Source organism: Lagopus muta, chromosome 1, assembly GCF_023343835.1.
Source record: "Lagopus muta isolate bLagMut1 chromosome 1, bLagMut1 primary, whole genome shotgun sequence".
In the NCBI taxonomy this organism is placed as follows: Eukaryota; Metazoa; Chordata; class Aves; order Galliformes; family Phasianidae; genus Lagopus; species Lagopus muta.
Genome location: NC_064433.1, coordinates 185,821,319 through 185,842,049, shown reverse-complemented (window position 1 = coordinate 185,842,049; position 20,731 = coordinate 185,821,319). Strand labels below are relative to the sequence as shown.

Genomic DNA, 20,731 nt, shown 5'->3' with positions numbered 1-20,731 from the left:
TTCCTTTGAAAAATGTGCATTTAAAACTTTGAACTGGAAATGTAGAAAGGATGAGGGATTATTTTCACTTATTTATTTATTATCCTAAGCCATAGGCTTTGAGTGATGGCCAGTTTTAGTTTCATTGACTGGTAATATTTAAAACTGTACCTTTTGTCTTTTTTTGCAATATATATTTTCTAGATACCAAGTCCTGATGAAGGGTTTGAAGGAAAATCTCTTTATGAGAGCTGGTATAAAAAAAATCCATCAACAGAATATAAAGAGGTGCCCAGGTTAGTGACAAAAGAAAATGAAGACAATGCCTTAACTTAAAGCAGCTTGTAGTTGTAGTTAAAGAAATACCTACTTGAAAAACTGAGCACTTGAATGAAACAGTGTGATTTTCAACAGATACGGATTTCAGAGTCTGATTGCTACTGATACAGTATTGTACAACACTTACATGAACTTGGACTTGTAGCATCAACAGCTTTGTGAGTTAAAAGTAGTGTTGGCATAGTTTAGAGGTGCAGACACATAAAGTATTTCACGTGAAAGGCAGTGGCAGGAGCACTAGATGATTACACAATAGCATTCCCTTGCAGTTTCTTCCAGTTTCCTGGCAGGCCTCTGAATTTCTATGGCTACGGAGCACACCAAGCAGGTTTTTGCAGTACTGTCCTTCAGAATTTACTGAATCTAAGAAACTGATTCTCTTATGTGAAGCCATGCTAGTACTGTTGTGTTTTTTTCTCAGTTGAGAGACTGGAAATAATGCAAGTTCAGCAGGAAGAAGGTGTTTTGGTCTTCTTAATTATTAAAGGCAGTGAGTTAAATTTTCCCCTTTAATGTTTTCTCTGCAATGGCTCTGTCCTCCTAAGAATACAGTTGTTGGTAGGAGATGAATACAGTGCAGGCTTTCAGTGAATTTGTGGTGTGTTGAAAGAAAGAACGTTCTAGGGAAAGATTATGTAGTGACTGTAGCAGGAGAATAAATAGCTATCTCAGTACTTGGAAACAAACTAGGAAATGTATGTTGAGTATTGTCACTCAAGGCATTTTCTTCTTTCTTGTTAAAAGAATAAATAAACTGGGTTCTGGCAATGACTTTGAGGTCTTTTTTCAACGTCTTGGCATCGCTTCAGGCAGAGCACGTTACAGTAAAAACTGGGTAAGTCTGCATCTTAGTAATTGCATCTCCCTTGCAATTGCCTGAATAATAACTGTAAATGAGCCATTCACAGTGGTAGCTTTTTGGAATAGTTCAGTTTACTGTGTCAGCGTGGAGTCTCAGTTCCTAACTAGAACTCTATATGCTACTATGCTACAAATACTTAATAAACAGGACTTGTCAACTTGGTGTCAATCAGACAAGAGAAGAGGAATTTTATTCAGAGTAAGTGGATGTACTCAAAATTATTTATGGTTCAGGAAGGGTTCACTGGCTTATGATGCCTTTCAAATGAATTTGATGGCTTATGAAGCTTTGAATTCAGCAGTAATTCATGTTTTGTGAAGAATATAGGGTCGACTCTGGTTCATGGTATGAAAACAACTGAGAAATGTTTGAGAAGCAATCCATTAAATTTAGTCTTTTCCTGTGAAAAAGCTCAGCCAAAGTCGTAAACAGAAATAGCTACTGAGATCCAAAGAGAGGAAGGGCAAAATCGCATTAATTCAGAAACTAGAAGTTGTGTCTGTTCTTGGCTAACTTCTTTAGGCCCAGTTCCAGGTCAGTGGAAAGAGCTTCTCCACATAACTATTTCATCATAAGCAGATGTCTAGAGCTAGCTCCACCACTGAGCAGTTCTTCCCATGTGATTGTCCATAGCGGCTACAGAGTAGCAGTGTGACCTGAACACTTAACTTTACTGTGCCTTAAATCCTACAGCCAAGCTTTTCAAACAAACAGAAAGTATCTGTAGCTGACTTGAATAATGAATTTGTTTGATTTTGTTTGTTTCAGAATGTAGAAAAATATAGCAGCTATCCAGTTTACCACAGTGTGTATGAAACCTATGAAATTGTGGAAAGATTTTATGATCCCTCTTTCAAGAATCATCTGACAGTAGCTCAGGTACGGGGAGGGTTGGTGTTTGAATTGGCCAATTCTATTCTACTTCCTTTTGACTGTAGAGATTATGCATCAGCTCTGAGCAGCTATGCTCATGTCATCTATAACATGTCAAGGAATCATGAGGAAGAACTGGCAGCATACAATGTATCCTTTGGTAGGTATAATCTTTTAATTCCTCTGTTAATTGTAGCGATGCCTTATTTTAATTTATAAGCCTTCCAATTCCTCCCTTTCTGCTTCTTCCAGATGCTCTCTTTTCAGCTGTGAAGAATTTTACAGAAGTTGCTGATAGCTTTCATGATAGACTGCAACAAATAGATATCAACAAGTAAGTTTAACTGTTTTTTCTTCCAGCCAAATCTTCATAGTCCTCTGGGCTCAGAGGGCATTGTCTTTGTTTGCATTGAGTCCCCTGAATAACCATGATGACCAATGGCAGGTGGCCATTTGAAGTCCTTACGGGCTCTTGTCTTTAAGGATCTGATTATTCTAAGAAACATAATATGGAAGTGTTGAACTAGTGGGCATCAGAGAGACACTGGAGAGCCTGGAAATCTAGCCATTTTCTCTTTGAAAAGTATCCAAGGTAATGAAAGTCAGTTCTGCTCAGAGGAGCACTTGGATGGTGCATGGTTGTGGCACAGAACTATACTTCTTTTATATATATGTAGATGTATGTTACATTTCATGGGAAGGGTGGAGCTTAGCCAGAGGCTTGCCCTTGTGGAATACTAAGAGTAAAAGCCCTATTTTTAATTGTGGCAACTTTGAAGAGAGATAAATTTATGTAAAATATTAGATTTATGACATATGGCATATTTGAGACATTTTTCTGGGCTTCATATTTCTATGGTGCTTATATCATGTTATTTGAAAAAAGGTTAGTTTGCATAAGCAGAAAAAATGACTTTTAAGCTAATGAATTCATTTTCTGTTTTGTGCTGCATTTGCAAATCATAACTTTCCTCCCGACTTTGTTAGATCTCTTCTGCTTTAGTTATTTTGATTTTGTAACTCCTGTCAGATTCCAAGCTTACACATTTGTAAATTTCAATGTATTTGTTTTCCTGCATGACTAGAATGTGTTGGTAAACATAGCTGAAGTTTCAAAGTAAATATAGAAGAGAACACTTTACCATTAATCTTTGTGATTCAGTAACATGTCTTGATAATTCTGCAGCACAGTAGCAAATGAGAAAGTTCAGTCTGAAATCATTTTACTGATGATTGACCTAAATCTAAACATTAATTCAGCCAACCAGATTCAGTTTATATCTGTATCAGTGTAAGCTTGAAACAATTTCATTGACAGTTGTAGAATTACTGCAGGCTTACAGTGATAGAAAATTTTCCACTTCTTCTTGGTGAGTGCTTTTGAAGCTTTACAGTAAGTTACTTTGGATGTGAACTATCAAACTCAGATATAGTCAGCATATTCTCCTTCACAGTTCTTGCATCAGTAGTATGCCCAGAGCTATTCAAAGCACACAGAAACAGATGGTCTGTGCTCCAGGGAATTTGCAGTCTGCTATCAGAAAAACAAAATTCTTGGATTACTCTAAAGATGATTCTAATGTTCCTGTTTCTCAGAGGTGATTTTATATAAATGCTAATGTGATTTTACTGAAGTAATTTGGTGTTGACTGGCTTTTTGGAAAATGGAGTCTTCTATAAAAGAAGAGAATGGTCTATCTAAGCATCCTAAGAAAAAGGAGGGAATAAAATAAAGCATGAAAGAAAATACCTGAAAGTCTGTCTTCTTTGACAATATTCCTTGGTCTGTAGAACAGCTTTAAAAAACTTTCAGGTCTTTTCTGTCCTCTGGGGAGACCTCATTGTGGCCTTGAAGGGAGCATATAAACAGGGGGGGGACGGCTGTTTACAGGGTGAAATAGGACAAGGGGAAATGGTTTTAAACTGGGACAGGGGAGGTTTAGGTTAGATATTAGGAGGAAGTTTTTCACCCAGAGGGTGGTGACACACTGGAACAGGTTGCCCAAGGAGGCTGTGGATGCCCCATGCCTGGAAGCATTCAAGGCCAGGCTGGATGTGGCTCTGGGCAGCCTGGTCTGATGGTTGGCGACCCTGCCCATAGCAGGGGGTTGGAACTAGGGGATCACTGTGGTCCATTTCAACCCATGGCCATTCTATGATTCTATGATTTATACACCAGACTGTCTCACAGTATAGAATAGCATAATTTGCTCATGCAGGTTAGTAGTCATGGTCTGTCTTCTGTGGGCTGTGGTTCAAGTTCAACACCCTGGATCTACTGTCCTTCATATTTCCAGAGCTGTATACATCTCATAGCATGAACAGAGTAAGCAAAAAAATAATTTGTTATATATAGCTGATGTCTTCTTTTGTTATTTTCTTTTTAGCCTGCTTGCTGTTAGATCGTTAAATGATCAAGTCATGTTTCTAGAAAGGGCTTTCATCGATCCACTTGGTTTACCTGGAAGGCCATTTTACAGGTAAGAAAGGGTTACTTTTCACTTTCTGCCTGAAATACTATATGAGAATTTCTTTGTAATTTATGGATCTCTAAATGAAATTGTAATGACTTTATTGAACATAGTAAAAGTACATTAAATAGGAAAAATAAGGTTGAAAGGGAAACAGTGCTAGGGAAAACTGCACTGAGAGACTCTATACAGAGTGAGTCTTGCTGTAAGCGTATACAAATCAAAAAATCCATTTCCATTGATCTTAGTGTGCTTCTAACCAGATCAGAAAGTTTGGCTCTGGTCCCAATGCAAATTCTCTGGTAAAAATTTTTTAGGAAGCTGTGAATTGGAAGTGACATAGGGTATACTGGAAACATCTAAAATTGGACCCATCGTAGCAGAACAGGCATGCTAGCAAATACATTATGGAGGGCAGTCCTCCAACAGCAGCAAATTCAGTAGTTCTCTCTTCCAGTTCAAGAAATAAATTTTGTTGGAGAGGCAGAATAGCCAAATCAAGCTTAGCTTTTTCGTCCTTATACTACTCTGCATTCTGAATAGTAATCTTTCCAATAAAAAGTAACTGGAGAAGGAGAATGTAAGATTCACAATCGTATCTCTCATGACTTCTGATTAAAAATCTCTTGAGAACAGCCTGTTGTTAGAACATCAACTTTCATACCTCAAAGCATGCCTGTATCTGTCAAAGGCTGTGTATATCTGTGAGAAGAGATGCTGGCTCTTTTTTTCTTTTTTTAATCTTTCCCTTTCTTCTGAAGTGAGGGAAAGGTGAATGCTTTAGTCAGTTTTATCTCAAGTCTTAGCTACAAAGTCGTTGAATTTGCATGGAGTAATGTAGCTTGTTTAATTTTCTTTCTTCATAGACTGTAGGCATTGTTGCTACAATGACAATATTTATTTACACCTTCAGTGTCAAGAATTTGACAAAGAATGTGGAAACACCAGATTTATTCAGAAAAAAATGTTTTATTTTCCTATTACAGAATTTTTTTTTTTCCCCTTAATTACAGACATGTTATCTTTGCTCCAAGCAGCCATAACAAGTATGCAGGAGAATCATTCCCAGGGATCTATGATGCCATGTTTGACATTGAAAACAAAGCTGATCAAGATGAAGCCTGGAAAGAAGTTAAGAGGCAGATCTCCATTGCAGCCTTCACTGTACAGGCAGCAGCAGGAACACTCAAAGAAGTAGCATAAATATCTGCATTATCATCAATGAAGACCATGTTTAACAGTGTGCAGAAGCCTCAAAACCAGAACATTTGAAAACACCAAGACAATTACTAGAAGTGCCACAAAACCCAAACAGTCTTGTTCTTTCTAATTATTATAACCAAGTGGAATGCACTTAGCAGTGTTAACAAGGTAATGATGTATTATATAAATTCTGGATAATGGATGCATTATATAAATTCTGAAGTGAAAGTCTGCATTAAAAAACACATATTTTCTCTGCTTCATATTTTAAGAATCTCTAGCAAGGGATTTATTTTCAGAGCTTTCAATTCTGCTTGCTTAATTTTGTATCTTTGTATTTTTTACCTTTGAGTTGCAGATTTGTACTCTGTGACCATCTTCTCACTTTCCTTTTACATGAAGATTCACATAGAAAGATGGGAAAACTGTCCCATACTGTGTGAAGAATGTATTAGGATCGTAACAAATTTTGAGCTGCCAGCCCAAAATGCTCATACCTATGTTGTATTATCTTGGCCATATCATAGCATTCTTAATATTAAGACAATTCATCATGTCTCTTGTGTGAAAGTTTACTAAATTATGAAAACCACCGCAGAACCTGTATTTCTGATTTTGGCATGCAGCTTACTCTTACACCAAGCTGCTGAAGGGACAACTGAAATCGGATGGAGAAGACTCAGAAAACCAGGTCAATTCATCTGACAGTCTGCCACTGCAGGAATTCAATAATATTTCTGTGAAATTTGATTTGTTATTTCATCTGAGTCCTCCACCATTTCGTAGAAGATTCATCTGTCATCTGGTGGATTTCAGTGTAGTGATTTTTTATTTTCCATAACAATTAATTTATTCTTAACAATTCTTCTCACATTAAAAACCTTTGTTGTTAGATCATTTTACATGGCAGCTACTCTTTCTCAAAATAATTCAGTTTATCAGGTAATGGGAAGTGCTCTTGCAGCCACAGTTGTTACCCAGTTGTTTACACATTTCTATGGAATTGATTAAGGCTGGAATAAAAGCATGAAGACACGTTCTCCAAAATCAAGTTGTGTGGATGGGAGGCAATGCTGTCTTAGTTTTATCACTGCTGTCTGCTCCACTGCTCCTTTTGTCAGTGAAGCAATGGATCATGATGTTCTATGGTCCAATTCTTGCAAAATTAGTGAGGCTAGTTTAGGTTATCAGTTAAGTTAACCTATAGGATTTTGTGTTTAAAGATCTCTTCTCTTCTCTTCTCTTCTCTTCTCTTCTCTTCTCTTCTCTTCTCTTCTCTTCTCTTCTCTTCTCTTCTCTTCTCTTCTCTTCTCTTCTCTTCTCTTCTCTTCTCTTCTCTTCTCCCCTCCCCTCCCCTCCCCTCCCCTCCCCTCCCCTCCCCTCTCCCCTCATTTTATTCTATTCAATTCTGGATTATGAGTTACAATGAATGAGCAAAAAATGAAAGAACAGTTTTGTGTGCACTGAGAAATGGCATTTCACATTACTCATTTACTAGGAGGACAGTAAGAAGCACAGGTCATGTGACATTTATGAATGAAGTCAAGGCAACTGGCACATGCCAGCAAATGAAGCATTCAGTTCCTATCAGCCTAGTGGCAAAACAACGGTTAAATAAACAATAAATAAGCATTCTGAGCCCTGCTTGTTAATATGTTCTTGAGAACTTTGTAACTTTACTGACAAATATTTCCAGTTCAGTGATTCTTAGAGCTCAGAAAACAGCCTGAACCAGCCACATGCACAAGGAGATACATCTTATGAGCAGGTCTCCTAAGACACACTGTGAGAAACCAGATTGAGGAACAGATAGTTTTTAAGCATCTGTTAGATCTGTCGGTGTAGCTCAGGTGTACAGCTGTTAGCTAACTGAAGCCCTGAGTGTGGAATCAGGGAGTGGTTGGTGTGTAAATTGGCTTCAGGTTGAAATGGAGCCCTGGAGGTCATCTAGTTCAACCCTGCTGTTGTGGGCAGGATACTTTTCACTAGATGGAGCTGCGCATGGCTCCCTTCCAGCCTGGCCTTCCAGGGATGGCACATCCATAGCTTCTCTGGGCAATCTTTTCCAGTGCCTCACCACCCTCATCCTAAAGGATTCCTCCCTTACATCTAATAAAAAAAACATAAGTCTTTTTTGTTGGACTTCTACAGTGAGTCAAACTTTTAAACATGCTACTAACATGCTACAAACATGCTACTAACATTCTACAAACATGCTACTAACTGCTGTTGACCAGATTAACCATTTTGACTCTTAAGCTTTGATATTAATCCACAATAATTGGCCAAGAAGGACTACTGAGTTAATTTTTTTACAACTGGTTGTAAATAGGAATAAAAAAGAAAATGAGTTGAATTTACAGTTAGTATACTGGTTGTATAACATGAGCAAGTTGTTCATGTAACTACAGATGTTTTCAGCTAGAGATGACCAATAGGGGAATTGCTTACTGTAACCAAGAGCTTTGTTCTCTAAATATGCTGTAATGACTACTTGGAAGAAATAACATCATACTTCCAGACAGCTCTTTGCATGGTCCTTGCAAACACTCATTTTTGATGTTTACAGCAGACAAATTCATTATGTCATTGATTTAAATGCAGAAGCAGCTGACTTAAATAGAAGTCAGGAGTTTTAAAAGTGTTAAGTAAGCAGAGGGGGGAACCTCTGGCATTATTAAGAGAAACAAAAAAAAAAAAAGTTTTTTTTATAAATAAAGTACATCTTCTCATATGTCATTAAACTGAATGCTGTAAAGATTTTCCAAAGAACTCCATGTGACCATACTGTGCACTGTATAGCAAATGAAATGAATGTATTGGAAAAGTAGAACCTATACTTGTATTAAAATTAATCCTTGATGTCAATGTTCGAGCAGTCCCTGGTAGTCAAGTTCTTTGAGACTGGACCTGTGCTTGTCTCTCTGTATGTAAGCTGGTTGAAATTTGCAGCTGGATCACAGACAGTGGTGTGGTGGAGCAGAGTAGACAACTCTAAACAGCTGCTGTCCGTGTGTGTCATTCTTTCATGTGACTCACAGCAGGTCCTGAGGGTAGGGGACTGCAATGCATAGAGCAACATCATTCAATCAGAGGATTGTAGGGTAATTCAGGCTGGAAGATACATCAGAGGACTGTAGTGCAAGTTGCTGTTCAATGCAGGATCAGCTCTGAGGGCAGATCAGGTTGCACAGGGCTTCGTCTAGTCTGGTCTTAAAGAACTCCTAGGACAGAGACTGCAAAACCAGTCTGTGCAGCATGTACCAGTGCTTCATTCTGTAATGAAGAAAAGCTGTTGCTTCAGTTGATGCCTACTGTTCTTCATGTTTCTTGAAAGACTTTTTGTAGACACCATTCGGTTGCTTTCGGTTTATGCTTAATGTGCAGTTCTTTACTCTTTCTATCTCACTTGGTTTATTCCCCTTGTAGAAGAAAGGCTCAAAGTCTGCAAGCTGAACTTAGCTGCCAGTAATGTAAACTTTATCTGGAATCTGATTAGGGACTTCTGAAGTTCAAGATAGCAGTCTCCAACTCAAGGCATCAAAATCTGCTGCCCTTTTAATCTAGCAGTCAGACAGATTGCAGAGGCCATGAGAGAGAGAACTCTGGGGAGACTGAGAAACTGGCAGAGTCAGAAGGGATCTGTTGACTTGAAATTGCAGTTGAGCATTCCTTGACTGCTAAATAAGATGCTCAGTGAGATCCATGCATTTCTGTTTGGAGCAGCTTCTTCTGCCTCCTCATAGATGTGATTTTCCATTCCAGGCATGCTGTATTTCAGGTCTCATATGTCAGGCTCATTTTTCTCTGGCTTCAGTTATTCTTAGATGTTTTAGCATAGTCAAGACATGCCAGTACAACTTTGGCTTTGTGATTTAGTAACATCTCTTGTGGGCTACTCAGGGCATGTATCAGGAAGTAGCAAATGTGCAGGACACAGGCTGCATTTCTTATGCTGCATACTTTAGAATTGGTAGTATGAGCAAGGAAGAGAAAGTAAGGGAATTAAAGAAATAGAAAATGACTGGGATGAGGGGGACAAGAAAATGAGCAGCAAAAAATACTAAAGAGAGCCCCCTCTTCCAGCTTAGGCAACGAGGCGAATGAAAGTGGGTACAGGAGGCATCATTCCCTTTCCCTTCTCTTGAGAAACAGTTCAAGCCACTGCCTCTGCACGCTCTGTAAGAATCATCTATGTTTCTGCACCCTGTTCCCCCTTCCAGAAGGGAAGATAGCAGCATCTACAAGTTCTGTGATCAAGCGTAAACTCCTGTTTCTCCATCATGAATGGATTTGGCCTTTAGATGTCATTCTTCTCATCTTCCTGCCAAGTGCGTAGATGGGATAATGGGATAGCTAATGTATACTCTTGCAGCATATCAGCAAGTGATTTTAATTCTATATATAGTAGATGTGATCCAGGAGAGAGCCAGCAAAAAAAGTTAGGTAGTAATGCCACTCCTTGAACTGGCCTCCACAGCACACCAAGATTATTGGAGGCACAGATTCATACTGTGGTATGCTTGTATTTAAATGAAACATAAGGTACTCTGCATGTGGCCAAACCATGGAGTCTAAGAGCATACCACAGCTAACAACTAATAGTATTAGAACTTTGTCTTAAACTGTAGAATCCACTGGGTTACTGCTGTATTAAACACAAGATGCCTGATTCAGTCTCTGTATATCTGATATTGTGAAGATATAGAAAGATACAGAAATAAATGTATTTCGTACTGTCTCATTGTTACTATTCTTACCTTCTTCCTCCACTGATGTTACCATCATGTGAGATCTAATTTAGGCATTAATCCCCAAAAGCCCTTGTCACTTTGCTGTCTATTATGTGCCAATCCCACACCTGTGGTGCTATATAAATGCCAATAATACACCGATATGCTCATTTGTTATATTTTCTGAAGGTAGAAATCCATCTGGCTTGTGTATGTCAAGTGAGATGGCGTGGAAAGACCTTGCTGTTCAGGATTGGTGATAGTTTATGAGCAGCTGGGAAACGACAGGAAAAAAAAATAAGAAAACTGGACTTGCTTATTGTTCTTGCTTATTGTTTGAACAAAGACATCCAGCCATGTGGCCGCATGCTCAAGTTCATGGCTTTGAGTGGAATAGAATCCCCAAGTCTTGCAACTCTTCTGTATCTCAGGCCTTCTTGAAAGGCCCTTCCTGTTGTGACTGGGATGCTAAGCAGCCTTTCCAGCTATTTCTGATTATTTTCCTCTCGGTACAGTCTGAGACATTTGAAGCACTTGGATACTTGATACTTGGAGCACTGCCGTTTCTTTCACAGGATCTATCTCCTTTGGACCTTTGGGATCGAGCAGTAAGAACAGTGTGCATGTCTGGGTTCCCAGAAAAGCTTTCCTGCCTTCATCCTGAGAAGCTGTCTCGTGGGCAGGCCCTCAGTTCCAGAAAGATCTGCCTTGGCTTCAGTGGCAGGGAGAGAGATACAGAGCCAGGGTAAGTTTCCACAAAAAGAATTGGCTTTTCCCTGGGCTGAGGCTGCATCCTTTCCCACGAAATACTGATGGATTTGGTAGAATTAGACTGTCAAAACTAGATCCTAGGGACCTCGTAGTCCAAAATGTAAAAAGCTAAAGGATGTAGGAAATCCTTTGGCAACGTATCTAAATTGGAAAGTGACATCTGGAAGTGTCCCCATTGGCTAATTTAAGTATTTATTGCTTGCCAACATAACCACAGATTACAAAGAGGAGCGATTCAATGCTTCCTCAGTAAAGAGAAAGTAATTTTCCCTTCCTCCGTTTCATCTTGCAGTCACTTCCACGGATTGTGGTTTCAGCTTGAAACAGGAACTTTCAAAAGCAGAAAGTCCTGATAATTAGTAGAAAATGGTTTTAAAAATAATAGTTAAGCACTGCTTGCTGCACAGCCTTTGTTCTGATACACAGACTGTCTTGTGGGGCGGTTTGCTGTGCTCAGAAAATCCTCCCATTCTCATCTCCGGGTTGCAGCTTCCTAGGCAGGACATGAGCTGAGGATCACCGAAGCTAGAGGCAGCCCTGGTGCCGAGGGGAGAAAGAGGAGGGGGAGAGAAAGGAGGAGAAAGAAGGCAGCAGCTTGCCTGCCCTCTTTGCCTGTCACAGAGCTGCCCGAATGGCCAGGAGCCGGGCCACCCTCTGCACATGGCTGGGCTGCCCTGCGCTGCTGGGCTGCTTTGTGCTGGGCTTTCTCATAGGTGAGTACAGAGCTCTGGGACTCAGCCTGCAGCTCTTGTCCTCCACAGACACTTCTATGCAACCCGTGTCGTGATTAAGTTCCCATCTAGGAGCTTGGGCTGCTGTCCAGGGACTTAGATAACGCTCACTTGCACCAAGAGTGTTCATCTCTCAGATTTGTGTCTTTGGAGAGGGAGAGGAATACAGCAGTCACGCTTCAGCAGAAGAGGAGCCACAGTGAGCTGACAGCTCCCTGCAACAGGCAATCCAGAGAGGAGAGGTTAACAGAAGAGTTTGAGATTTACATGACTGCAAAACCTCCAGGATTTTTCTTTCTTTAATTTTTATTTTGTGATTCCTTCTGAAGGTCTATTGAAATGCTCCTATTCTGTTAAAGGAATGCAGACAAGGAGGAGTGCTGTCTAACAGCCAGGAGCGGAGCTGCTGAATTTTCCATTGTGTCCAATGCACTGCACTACAACTTCAGATTCATTTCTGCAGTCACATGCAACATTTGATTTTATGTCTAAAATCGCATGTCTGCATCTGTCCTTTCTAACCTTGTGTTGCAACAGAAGCAAAGGGCTAAAGCATGAAGGAAGGCTATGAAATATAAAAGTTGTTGCTTTCATTTAGGAGATCCCTAAACAGCAAATTTCTGGTGATTTTGCTACAGGGGTTTTTGAGTCCTAGGCTTTTGTTTTGAATATGCTCATACACAGGTTTTTAAATACCTGTAAAATTAAGGAAACTTCACACATGATTGAGAATCTATACCATAGTTAAAAACTAACAAGAGATGAGTCTGCATTAAAAATTAACAATATCTACAAGAGGTTTAGCTTATGTTCTTTTAATGATGTCACTTATTTTGCAATTCAGCCAGTGAAATTTTTTTTGCTTCTCTGTTTCACTCCTCTGTTTGAGTCAGCAGGCACTGACAGAGAACACTCTAAGCCCCAGTCATCCTCTTGACTTTGATGTGACTGCTCTGTACTTGAAGTTCCACGTGGGCCCATATATGTGAGAGCTGGGGCTCTTGCTAAGTAGGATCTTTTCAATAATGACTTTTTCATAAATAACTTTTCAAAATGTCTTTCAGGATGGTTTACAAAGCCAACCGAAAAAAAACCCAACTCTTCAGATGTCTTTCAGAATGTGAGACAGAAACTTGTGGATGAAATGAAAGCCGAAAGCATCAAGCGATTCCTTCGGTAAGCCCTGCTCATCTTGCCTTGTGATTAATTTCATCAGCCAGGAAAGCTGGGAATTGATAACATCAGCTCCAAGAAACAGTCCCTGAAAGCAGAACTGCTAAGATGCATTGAAAATGCCTGGTTTGTGCAGGCTGCCTGGGGAGAGGGGAAGGGAGAGACCCACAACCCTTCTGCTGCTTTCCTCCCCATTTTTGAAATGGTCTTTTCAGCACATGGGTAATTCCCTCAAGCTCTATTGCTTCCAGTGCTCATCAGAAAATTTTGCTATGAAGATTTTCTATAGTCTACATCTAAAGTAGTATAACTGCTTTTTTCTTCATGATTCTCTGAAGCTCTAGCATCAGAGATGTGAAGAATTTTGTTCTTTGTTCTCCGACAGAGATTATTTTACTTTATTTGGTAAAGACTGATTGCTATTAATTACATTTGATTGATAATCTGTCCAATGTGTCCTTAATTTTTCAGTATAAGCAATAATCCAGTTAATCCAGTTAGTCCAAGTAGAAAATCTATACATTCAAAAGGTTACAATGCTTGCATGCCACTGAGTTATGTGTGTAGTTACAATTTGGAACAAAAGATGATGAAGAGAGGTGGCTCAGGTTTGATATTAGGAAAAATTTCACCTCAGATAGAGTGAAGTATTGGCACAGGCTGCCCAGGGAGGGTGTGCTGTCACCATCCATGGAGGTGTTCAAGAACTGTGTAGACGTGGCACTGAGTGACATGGTTAGTGGGCATGGTGGGGTTGGACTGTTGTTTGCATTTGATGATCTTAGAGTTCTTTTCCAACCTTAATCATGATTCTGTGATTCTTTGATTCAATGAACTGATAACTACTACTGGTGACCTTTTGTTTTATTCTAGCTCCTTTACCAAGTTGCCTCATCTTGCAGGAACTGAGCAGAATTTTCTTCTTGCCAAACAAATTCAAGGCCAGTGGAAGGAATTTGGATTGGATTCAGCAGAACTTGTTCATTATGATGTGCTGCTTTCCTACCCAAGTGAAACACAGCCAAACTACATCTCAGTAATTGATGATCAAGGGAATGAGGTGATATTTTTAACGATTAAGCTATATTTATGTAAGATCTCTTTTAAGAAATAATGTCTTCCTCTGTCTTCACACTCCCTCATCCCAGCACTGGGCTTCATATTCTGATAAAAAATCCAGTGGAAAGAGAACTCAAATGTAAAAATAGTTTTCCAGTCTGTGCAGCAAAACAGAATGGTGTGGCTTAAATCTCAGTGCCTCATACAGAAGAGAAAGGACATGAGAATAGGCAGGGACTCAGCACATGTATGCCACAACATGTGAGAATGACCACCGCTGGTTCATATTAGAGGTACATCTAGACCAAAATCCTCTTCCTGCAAACAGCTTTAAGTAGATACCCAGGCAAATTTAAGAAAAAGAAACGTGTCCAATGTGCATAATTCTTCCAGTGTCTAGATGTTTTCAGCTCAAATATGATTGTATCACATTCAGAGGACCTGTTAGACCTCTTTTCCAAGTATTTATTTGGTTAGTACTCTTATTATCTCTCTGTTCCAAGTGCCTATCCAGGGTCTGCTTGAATGGCTGTACAATTGTTTCCACACATAGCTGAGGAATGCCGTGCAGTGCTGCTCACTGTATGGAGTACTGCCTCTTTTCAATTGCTCTGAATATGATCTTACTGCCTTCCTGGGGTGTTGGAAGTAATAACAAATGACTTGTATGTAGTCACCTTCTTCATTTTTCACACCCAGGAGAATTAATAGGTAGCAGTGAAGAGGGAAGATGGAGCTGCTAGGGAAGCATCATAGCGCACTGTCAGGAATGGAGACCACTGGTAGGAACTGAGGAATATGTGCTTAGGAAGGTTAAAAGAATGGAGAGAGCCTTCCAGAAACTTCTTAACACAATCTCTGGGACTCTCACAAGGTAACAAAGAATAAAAGTAAACCTTGAGACAATGTGAGTGTTACAGATAGATAGTGGTGAAAGGCTGCATGTTTAACTGGAGTGTAAGTACTTCAGAGAGGTGAATAATGAATAGTAACATAGGTGGGAGTTATCAGAAGAAATGCCTGTGAAGGCATGGATGAACTAGGTGTGTCTGTATTGCCATCACCTCTTGGCATTTTTCAGCTACTTCTTTACTTAAGTGACTGATGAACATCTTCTGACAAGTGATCTGTATTCATAGCAGCGTTATGTTATAAAAATTCAGCCATGTATCCTCAGCTGGTTTTTCTTTGAAGTTACGCATGATGCTTAGCATTCCATCTTTTTGCTGACAGTTTAAGGAAATTAGCATATCATTTGCATTAACCAAACTTATACCTTGAGTTGCACTGCTTGACCAAAGACTTATGTTATTTACTGATAGATTTTCAATACTTCATCATTTGAACCACCTCCTGAGGGATATGAAAATGTTACTGATATATCGCCACCATATAATGCTTTTTCAGCACAAGGAACACCAGAGGTGAGAAAGAAAAGTAAGAGATTGACTGAAATCATGTTTTGAGAAACACTTGGAGTGGATTGCTTCAACATTTCAAAATTTATTTTAATAAAATTTTAATTAACCACTACTACAAGGGAAGAAGAAGACAGCTGGGCCACATATTGTGCGAAGTTTAGAAGGCTATTTAAAAGAAGCCTTCCTGAAAGTGTTAGAAATGTGGTTCGTGAAACAAGTGAAGAGCTTCTATTTCTATGGAAAACTGGATACATCTCAGATTACTACACATTACTCAGTCATGTGGAAAGGATTTCCATGAGTCTTAAGTGGAAATAACTATAGAAATCATTTTGAAAGACATTTTGGATTGAGTGTGTGTCTTCAGAGGTTAAAAAATCACTCAAACTAATAATTCTTCATGGATAGATCAGTCAGGGGCAGCACTGTTTTATATGTATATATGAATAAAATTATATAATAGCAAGTGTCTATGTGCACAAGAAAGCATTATTTATCCATGGCCACAGAACTTTGTTACGTTAGCAGACTGTGTTGCTTTCATTTGCAGCCTTGTTTTGTACGGCTGCTGGGCAGCATTTAAGTGCAGGGTAATACAGGAAGGTCAGCTGCCTAAGACAAGATTGCCTGTAGATATGATGGAAATATTTTGCTATTACTTTTATCGGGGCTGGAACTCATGTATGGAAATGCAAAGTATATCACACATGAAGAAAACTGAAGAGGTATTTTGTTTGTTTGATGACCAATTGCCAACAAACTGATGTTCTTTACTGTACAGGCAGATCTGGTATATGTGAATTATGGCCGCACTGAAGATTTTTTTAAGCTGGAGCGTGAAATGGGAATAAACTGTACAGGAAAGATTGTCATAGCCAGATATGGGAAGATCTTCAGAGGAAACAAAGTGAGTACTGTGTTTAATTTTATTTATTTATGTATTTATTTTTGTAGGTAGCTTTGTCTAATACTGCTCATAGTAAAGCCTGCAGGAGTTAACGACAAATGTAAGTTGCAATATATATGAGCAGAATCATAGAATCATAAAATAGCTTGGTTGGAAGGGACCTCAAGGTTCATGAAGCTCCAACCTCTCTGACACAGGCAGGATTGCCAACTGCTAACCTGGCCTTAAACACCTCCAGGAACCACAGCCTCTCTGGACAGCCTGTTCCAGCACCTCACTCCCATCTCAGTGAAAAACTTCCTCCTGACATCAAATCTAAATCTCCCTTCGATTTAAAACCATTTCCTCTTGTGTAAGCACTATCTACCCATGTAAAATGTTTATTTTCCTTCTGTTTATAATCTCCCTTTAAATATTGAAAGGCCTTACTGAAGTCACCCCACAGCCTTCTCTTCTCCAGTTGAACAAGCCGAGCTCCCTCAGCCTGTCTTTGCAGGGGAGGTGCTCCAGCACTCTTATCATCTTAATGGCCCTCCTCTGGATGCTCTCCAACAGTTCCCCATCTTTCCTGCGTTGGGACCCCCAGACCTGGAAGCAGATGGGACCTCATGAGGGCAGAGTAGAGTGGGACAGTTATCTCCCTTGTGCTGCTGCCAACCTCTTCTGATGCAGCCCAGGATATTGTTGGCCTTCCAGGCAGTAAGAGCGCACTGCTGGCTTGTGTTAAGTTTTCCATCTACCAGAACTCTAAGTCCTCAGCAAGGCTACTGTCAAGGATTTCTTCCCCCATTCTATATATACACCTGAAGTTACCCTGACCCAAGTGCAAAATTATGCACTTTGCTTTATTGAACCTCATTAGGTTGATATGGATCCATCTCTTGAGTTTATCAAGGTCCCTCTGGATGGCATCCCTTCCTTCTGCCCTATCAACTGCAATAGTCAGCTTGGTGACATCAGCAAACTTGCTGAGGGTGTGCTCGGTCCTATAGTCTGTGTCATTGATAAAGATGTTGAAGAGTCCTGGTAATGCATTCAGCATGTCTGCCTTCTTTACTATAACTTGTAACAGAAGGAAAATTGTTAAGCATACTAATCTTGTGAGAGTGATATGACTACAAACTCTTTAGACAGTTCTTGCAAGAGATTAGTTTGGGGAACGGAGTATTATGTAGAGCCAAGGTATTTACTACTTTTCATCTAAAGAACTGCAGTATTTTGGAGAAGGATTCAACATGGATTCTGATGTACAGACATTGAGTAACTACTCTGGCTTTGGACATCAACTCCAATAAAATTCAGGATAGAAGGAAAAGGAGGGTAGTGGTTAGTTTTTTTTTTCTCTCAGTGTTATGCCGTGTGCTTTATCTCACAGCTTTGAGGTATGATTTAAAGGTGTGACACAAATAATGAACTTAACGTCTTTTGTTGTGGTTTGCTCTGATGAGTCTGTGATCAGTTTCACTTTTCCATATATATATCTTCTAAAACTACGTCCCCATGGGAATAAATCACAGCACTCAAAATTGTTATTGCACTTAAGAAAACCTATATTTCTTAATGCCAAATCATTTTACAGGTTAAAAATGCCATTTTAGCAGGAGCCATAGGGGTCATACTTTATTCAGACCCTGCTGATTACTGTGCCCCAGGAGTAGATCCTTACCCAGATGGCTGGAACCTTCCAGGCAGAGGAGTCCAGCGTGGGAATGTGCTGAACCTGAATGGAGCTGGGGATCCTCTAACACCTGGTTATCCTGCAAAAGGTAAGTGGCAGATCTGTACTTGGACCATCAAGTACTTTCTAAAATGATACTGAAAGTTACTGTAGCTCTAGAAATTCGTCTGGTTTTGGTACAGATGCAAAGAGAAAAGCTACTTAGAATGACTTCTAGCAGTCATTCATTTTCCTGGTGCACAGTAGATTCTGCCTGTATATCATTTCGTCTGATTGCTTTTGAGTTAGGTGGGGATGGTTACATTTTCTGGAAAATCTCTTTGCATTTTCTCAGCCTTACAACTCTCAGATGAATGATTTCAGGTTTACAGACTGCAAAGTAGTTGAAAATGAGTAACAATTTACAGCTGTTTTTAAATCTCTGTGTTTCGCAAGAGGACAAGTTTAAACTACATTATATTCTATCATCAAAGAGAAGTAATAGCGTTGCTTGGAGGTATGTTTTCTTTCTCATCCGAAATTCCAAGTAGAAAAACAATTTAAAATTCTCTATACAGGGTGTAAATTTCTGTAATAAAAATAACAGTAGCCTAAAGCCTTTTGAAACTTGGCACCATATGCTTGTCTTGTCTCTATAGGCATCCTGAATTAAGGTGCCTACCAGTCCTGTCTGCCAAAGGGTTGGCAACAAAACAGTGCTTCTGGCTTGTGTGATCACTACTGGAGGCATCACACAACACCATATAGAAAAAAAGCAAACCTAACAGGGCAGGCTGTGTGCATTTGGCTCACTAGATTCAGAGAGACAGTGAAAGTCTGCAACTTAGATAAATCACAGCATCACAGAATTGTTGGAAGGACCTCCAGAGATCATCGAGTCCAACACCCACATGCACCTGTGGATGTCTGCTGAAGCTGGCAGAAAGCAAACACCAGCTTAGTTATCTCACATTCTCTTCAGCTTTGAAGAGACACAATAATGTAGATGGACATGCTAGCACGTAGATGGAAGGCTAGCAAATCTAGCCTTCAGTCAAATGTACATTCAGATTAGGGATTCATCCACACCAATAATCTCTTTCTACAACCAACTTTAAGGGATGCCCATGCAAGGTTAGAAACAAAGAAGTGTGTCTGATATGCATAATTCTTCCAGTGTCCAGATGTTTTCAGCTTGAATGTTCTCTGAATGTGATGCAGTCAGTCTCTTTCAGAGTCCTCTTTAGACCTCTTGTGGGGGCTGTGCAGACTCTCATTACGTTTTCTAGAAGCAATATCTAATAAATGATGTAAGAAATGATTTAGGAATTGATGTATGCTTGTGAGTGATATTTGGCTGCATCGATCAAAAGAAATCTCGGTCTAGTTTGGTGAAAGCTGATAAGAATGCTGTACAATGGATATTTTGTTCTGGCTTTTTAGAGTACACTTTCCGATACAAAGTGAATGAAGGTGTAGGGATTCCAAAAATCCCAGTTCATCCCATTGGATATCATGATGCAGAAGTGTTATTACGGTGAGTATACATCAGTCCTCTTCACTACAATTTAGCATTCACAAATGCACTGTGAGATTTTCTTGTTCTAAGATGGTGGAATCTGTATAGTTACTTGTATTTATTGTTATTCTGTAGTAGTGTGTGCTTCAGAAATTTCAAAGATTTGGAGCAGTGTTTCTGGCATGATGTTTTTAAGAGTTTTGTAAGCCCACTTTGGTTTAGGCGCACCAGCTTTTAAAGGAATTTCTGGTTTTAGCCCACTGTTCAACTGCTTTTCTTGGTTTTCACTTAACAGTGCAATGGGAGGACCTGCAGCTCCAGACAGCACCTGGAAGGGAGCTCTGAATGTATCATACAATGTAGGGCCAGGATTTGCAAACAACTTTTCAACAAGGTCTGTTTTAACACTCACCTGTTCATAAAAACTGCAAAAATGTCCACAAGAAAAAGACTGTGAAACAATACAATCAGATGCGTTCTAATAGCAACATACAATCATAGAATGGTTTTGAATGAGAGGGACCTTGAAGTCAAATCTAGTTCCAGCCACTCTGCCCTGGATAAATTAACTTCATTCTTAGTGGGGAGCACTTAATGATAAATATTAGAATTTGGAGGTAAATGTTGCTCAGTGTTCCCCAATGTAAATGGATAGACAGATGCAAAGAGTATATATCCAGTCTATCTATTTATTACTTTTCTTTAATGTTTCTAATGACCAAGGGGAAAATAGCTAAGCCAATTTGTCAGTGTCCAAAAGGGAAGCACTACTAATTAGGTAGTCCTCTTCTAGATAGCTTTCCATCATCCACTGGAAACCCCCCCAGTGTTCCTTTGAGCATAAGAGCTGTGGAATGGTTTGTGAGTCCATCAACTGTTTCCCAAAGCTGGTAGTTCCCACAGTGGAAAGCCTGTAAAATAGCAGGATATAAGAAAATGAAGCTCAATGTCTGACTAATTTGATTAGGGAGAAATTGGACGTGGAACTGTTGGATTAGTAATAGTATTTTGCTCTTTACCTTTTTTCATCTAT

General features: G+C 39.5%; 2 protein-coding genes across 6 annotated transcripts in view; both read left to right on the top strand.

Annotated features, from left to right (window-relative positions):
• LOC125703952 (putative N-acetylated-alpha-linked acidic dipeptidase) overlaps positions 1-10,640 on the top strand; it is a 29,371-nt gene extending 18,731 nt beyond the window's left edge. Inside the window, exons 14-19 of one of the 3 annotated variants that reach the window (XM_048969140.1) lie at positions 184-275; positions 1,063-1,153; positions 1,949-2,213; positions 2,306-2,387; positions 4,441-4,533; positions 5,538-10,640. In XM_048969140.1, coding sequence (XP_048825097.1) covers positions 184-275; positions 1,063-1,153; positions 1,949-2,213; positions 2,306-2,387; positions 4,441-4,533; positions 5,538-5,727 — 813 coding nt within the window. In that variant the 3' untranslated portion in view covers positions 5,728-10,640. Of the gene's footprint in view, positions 1-183; positions 276-1,062; positions 1,154-1,948; positions 2,214-2,305; positions 2,388-4,440; positions 4,534-5,537 lie in introns of those variants that run through there. The other 2 variants (XR_007380996.1, XM_048969152.1) reach the window with 2 other exon arrangements.
• A 408-nt stretch (positions 10,641-11,048) lies between these two features.
• The window catches only part of LOC125695064 (N-acetylated-alpha-linked acidic dipeptidase 2-like), a 37,108-nt gene continuing 27,425 nt past the window's right edge, over positions 11,049-20,731 (top strand). Inside the window, exons 1-8 of one of the 3 annotated variants that reach the window (XM_048949135.1) lie at positions 11,049-11,205; positions 13,027-13,138; positions 14,009-14,195; positions 15,517-15,618; positions 16,397-16,522; positions 18,102-18,288; positions 19,623-19,716; positions 19,994-20,092. In XM_048949135.1, the coding sequence (XP_048805092.1) occupies positions 13,107-13,138; positions 14,009-14,195; positions 15,517-15,618; positions 16,397-16,522; positions 18,102-18,288; positions 19,623-19,716; positions 19,994-20,092 (827 nt within the window). In that variant the 5' untranslated portion in view covers positions 11,049-11,205; positions 13,027-13,106. Of the gene's footprint in view, positions 11,206-11,755; positions 11,945-13,026; positions 13,139-14,008; positions 14,196-15,516; positions 15,632-16,396; positions 16,523-18,101; positions 18,289-19,622; positions 19,717-19,993; positions 20,093-20,731 lie in introns of those variants that run through there. The other 2 variants (XM_048949126.1, XM_048949143.1) reach the window with 2 other exon arrangements.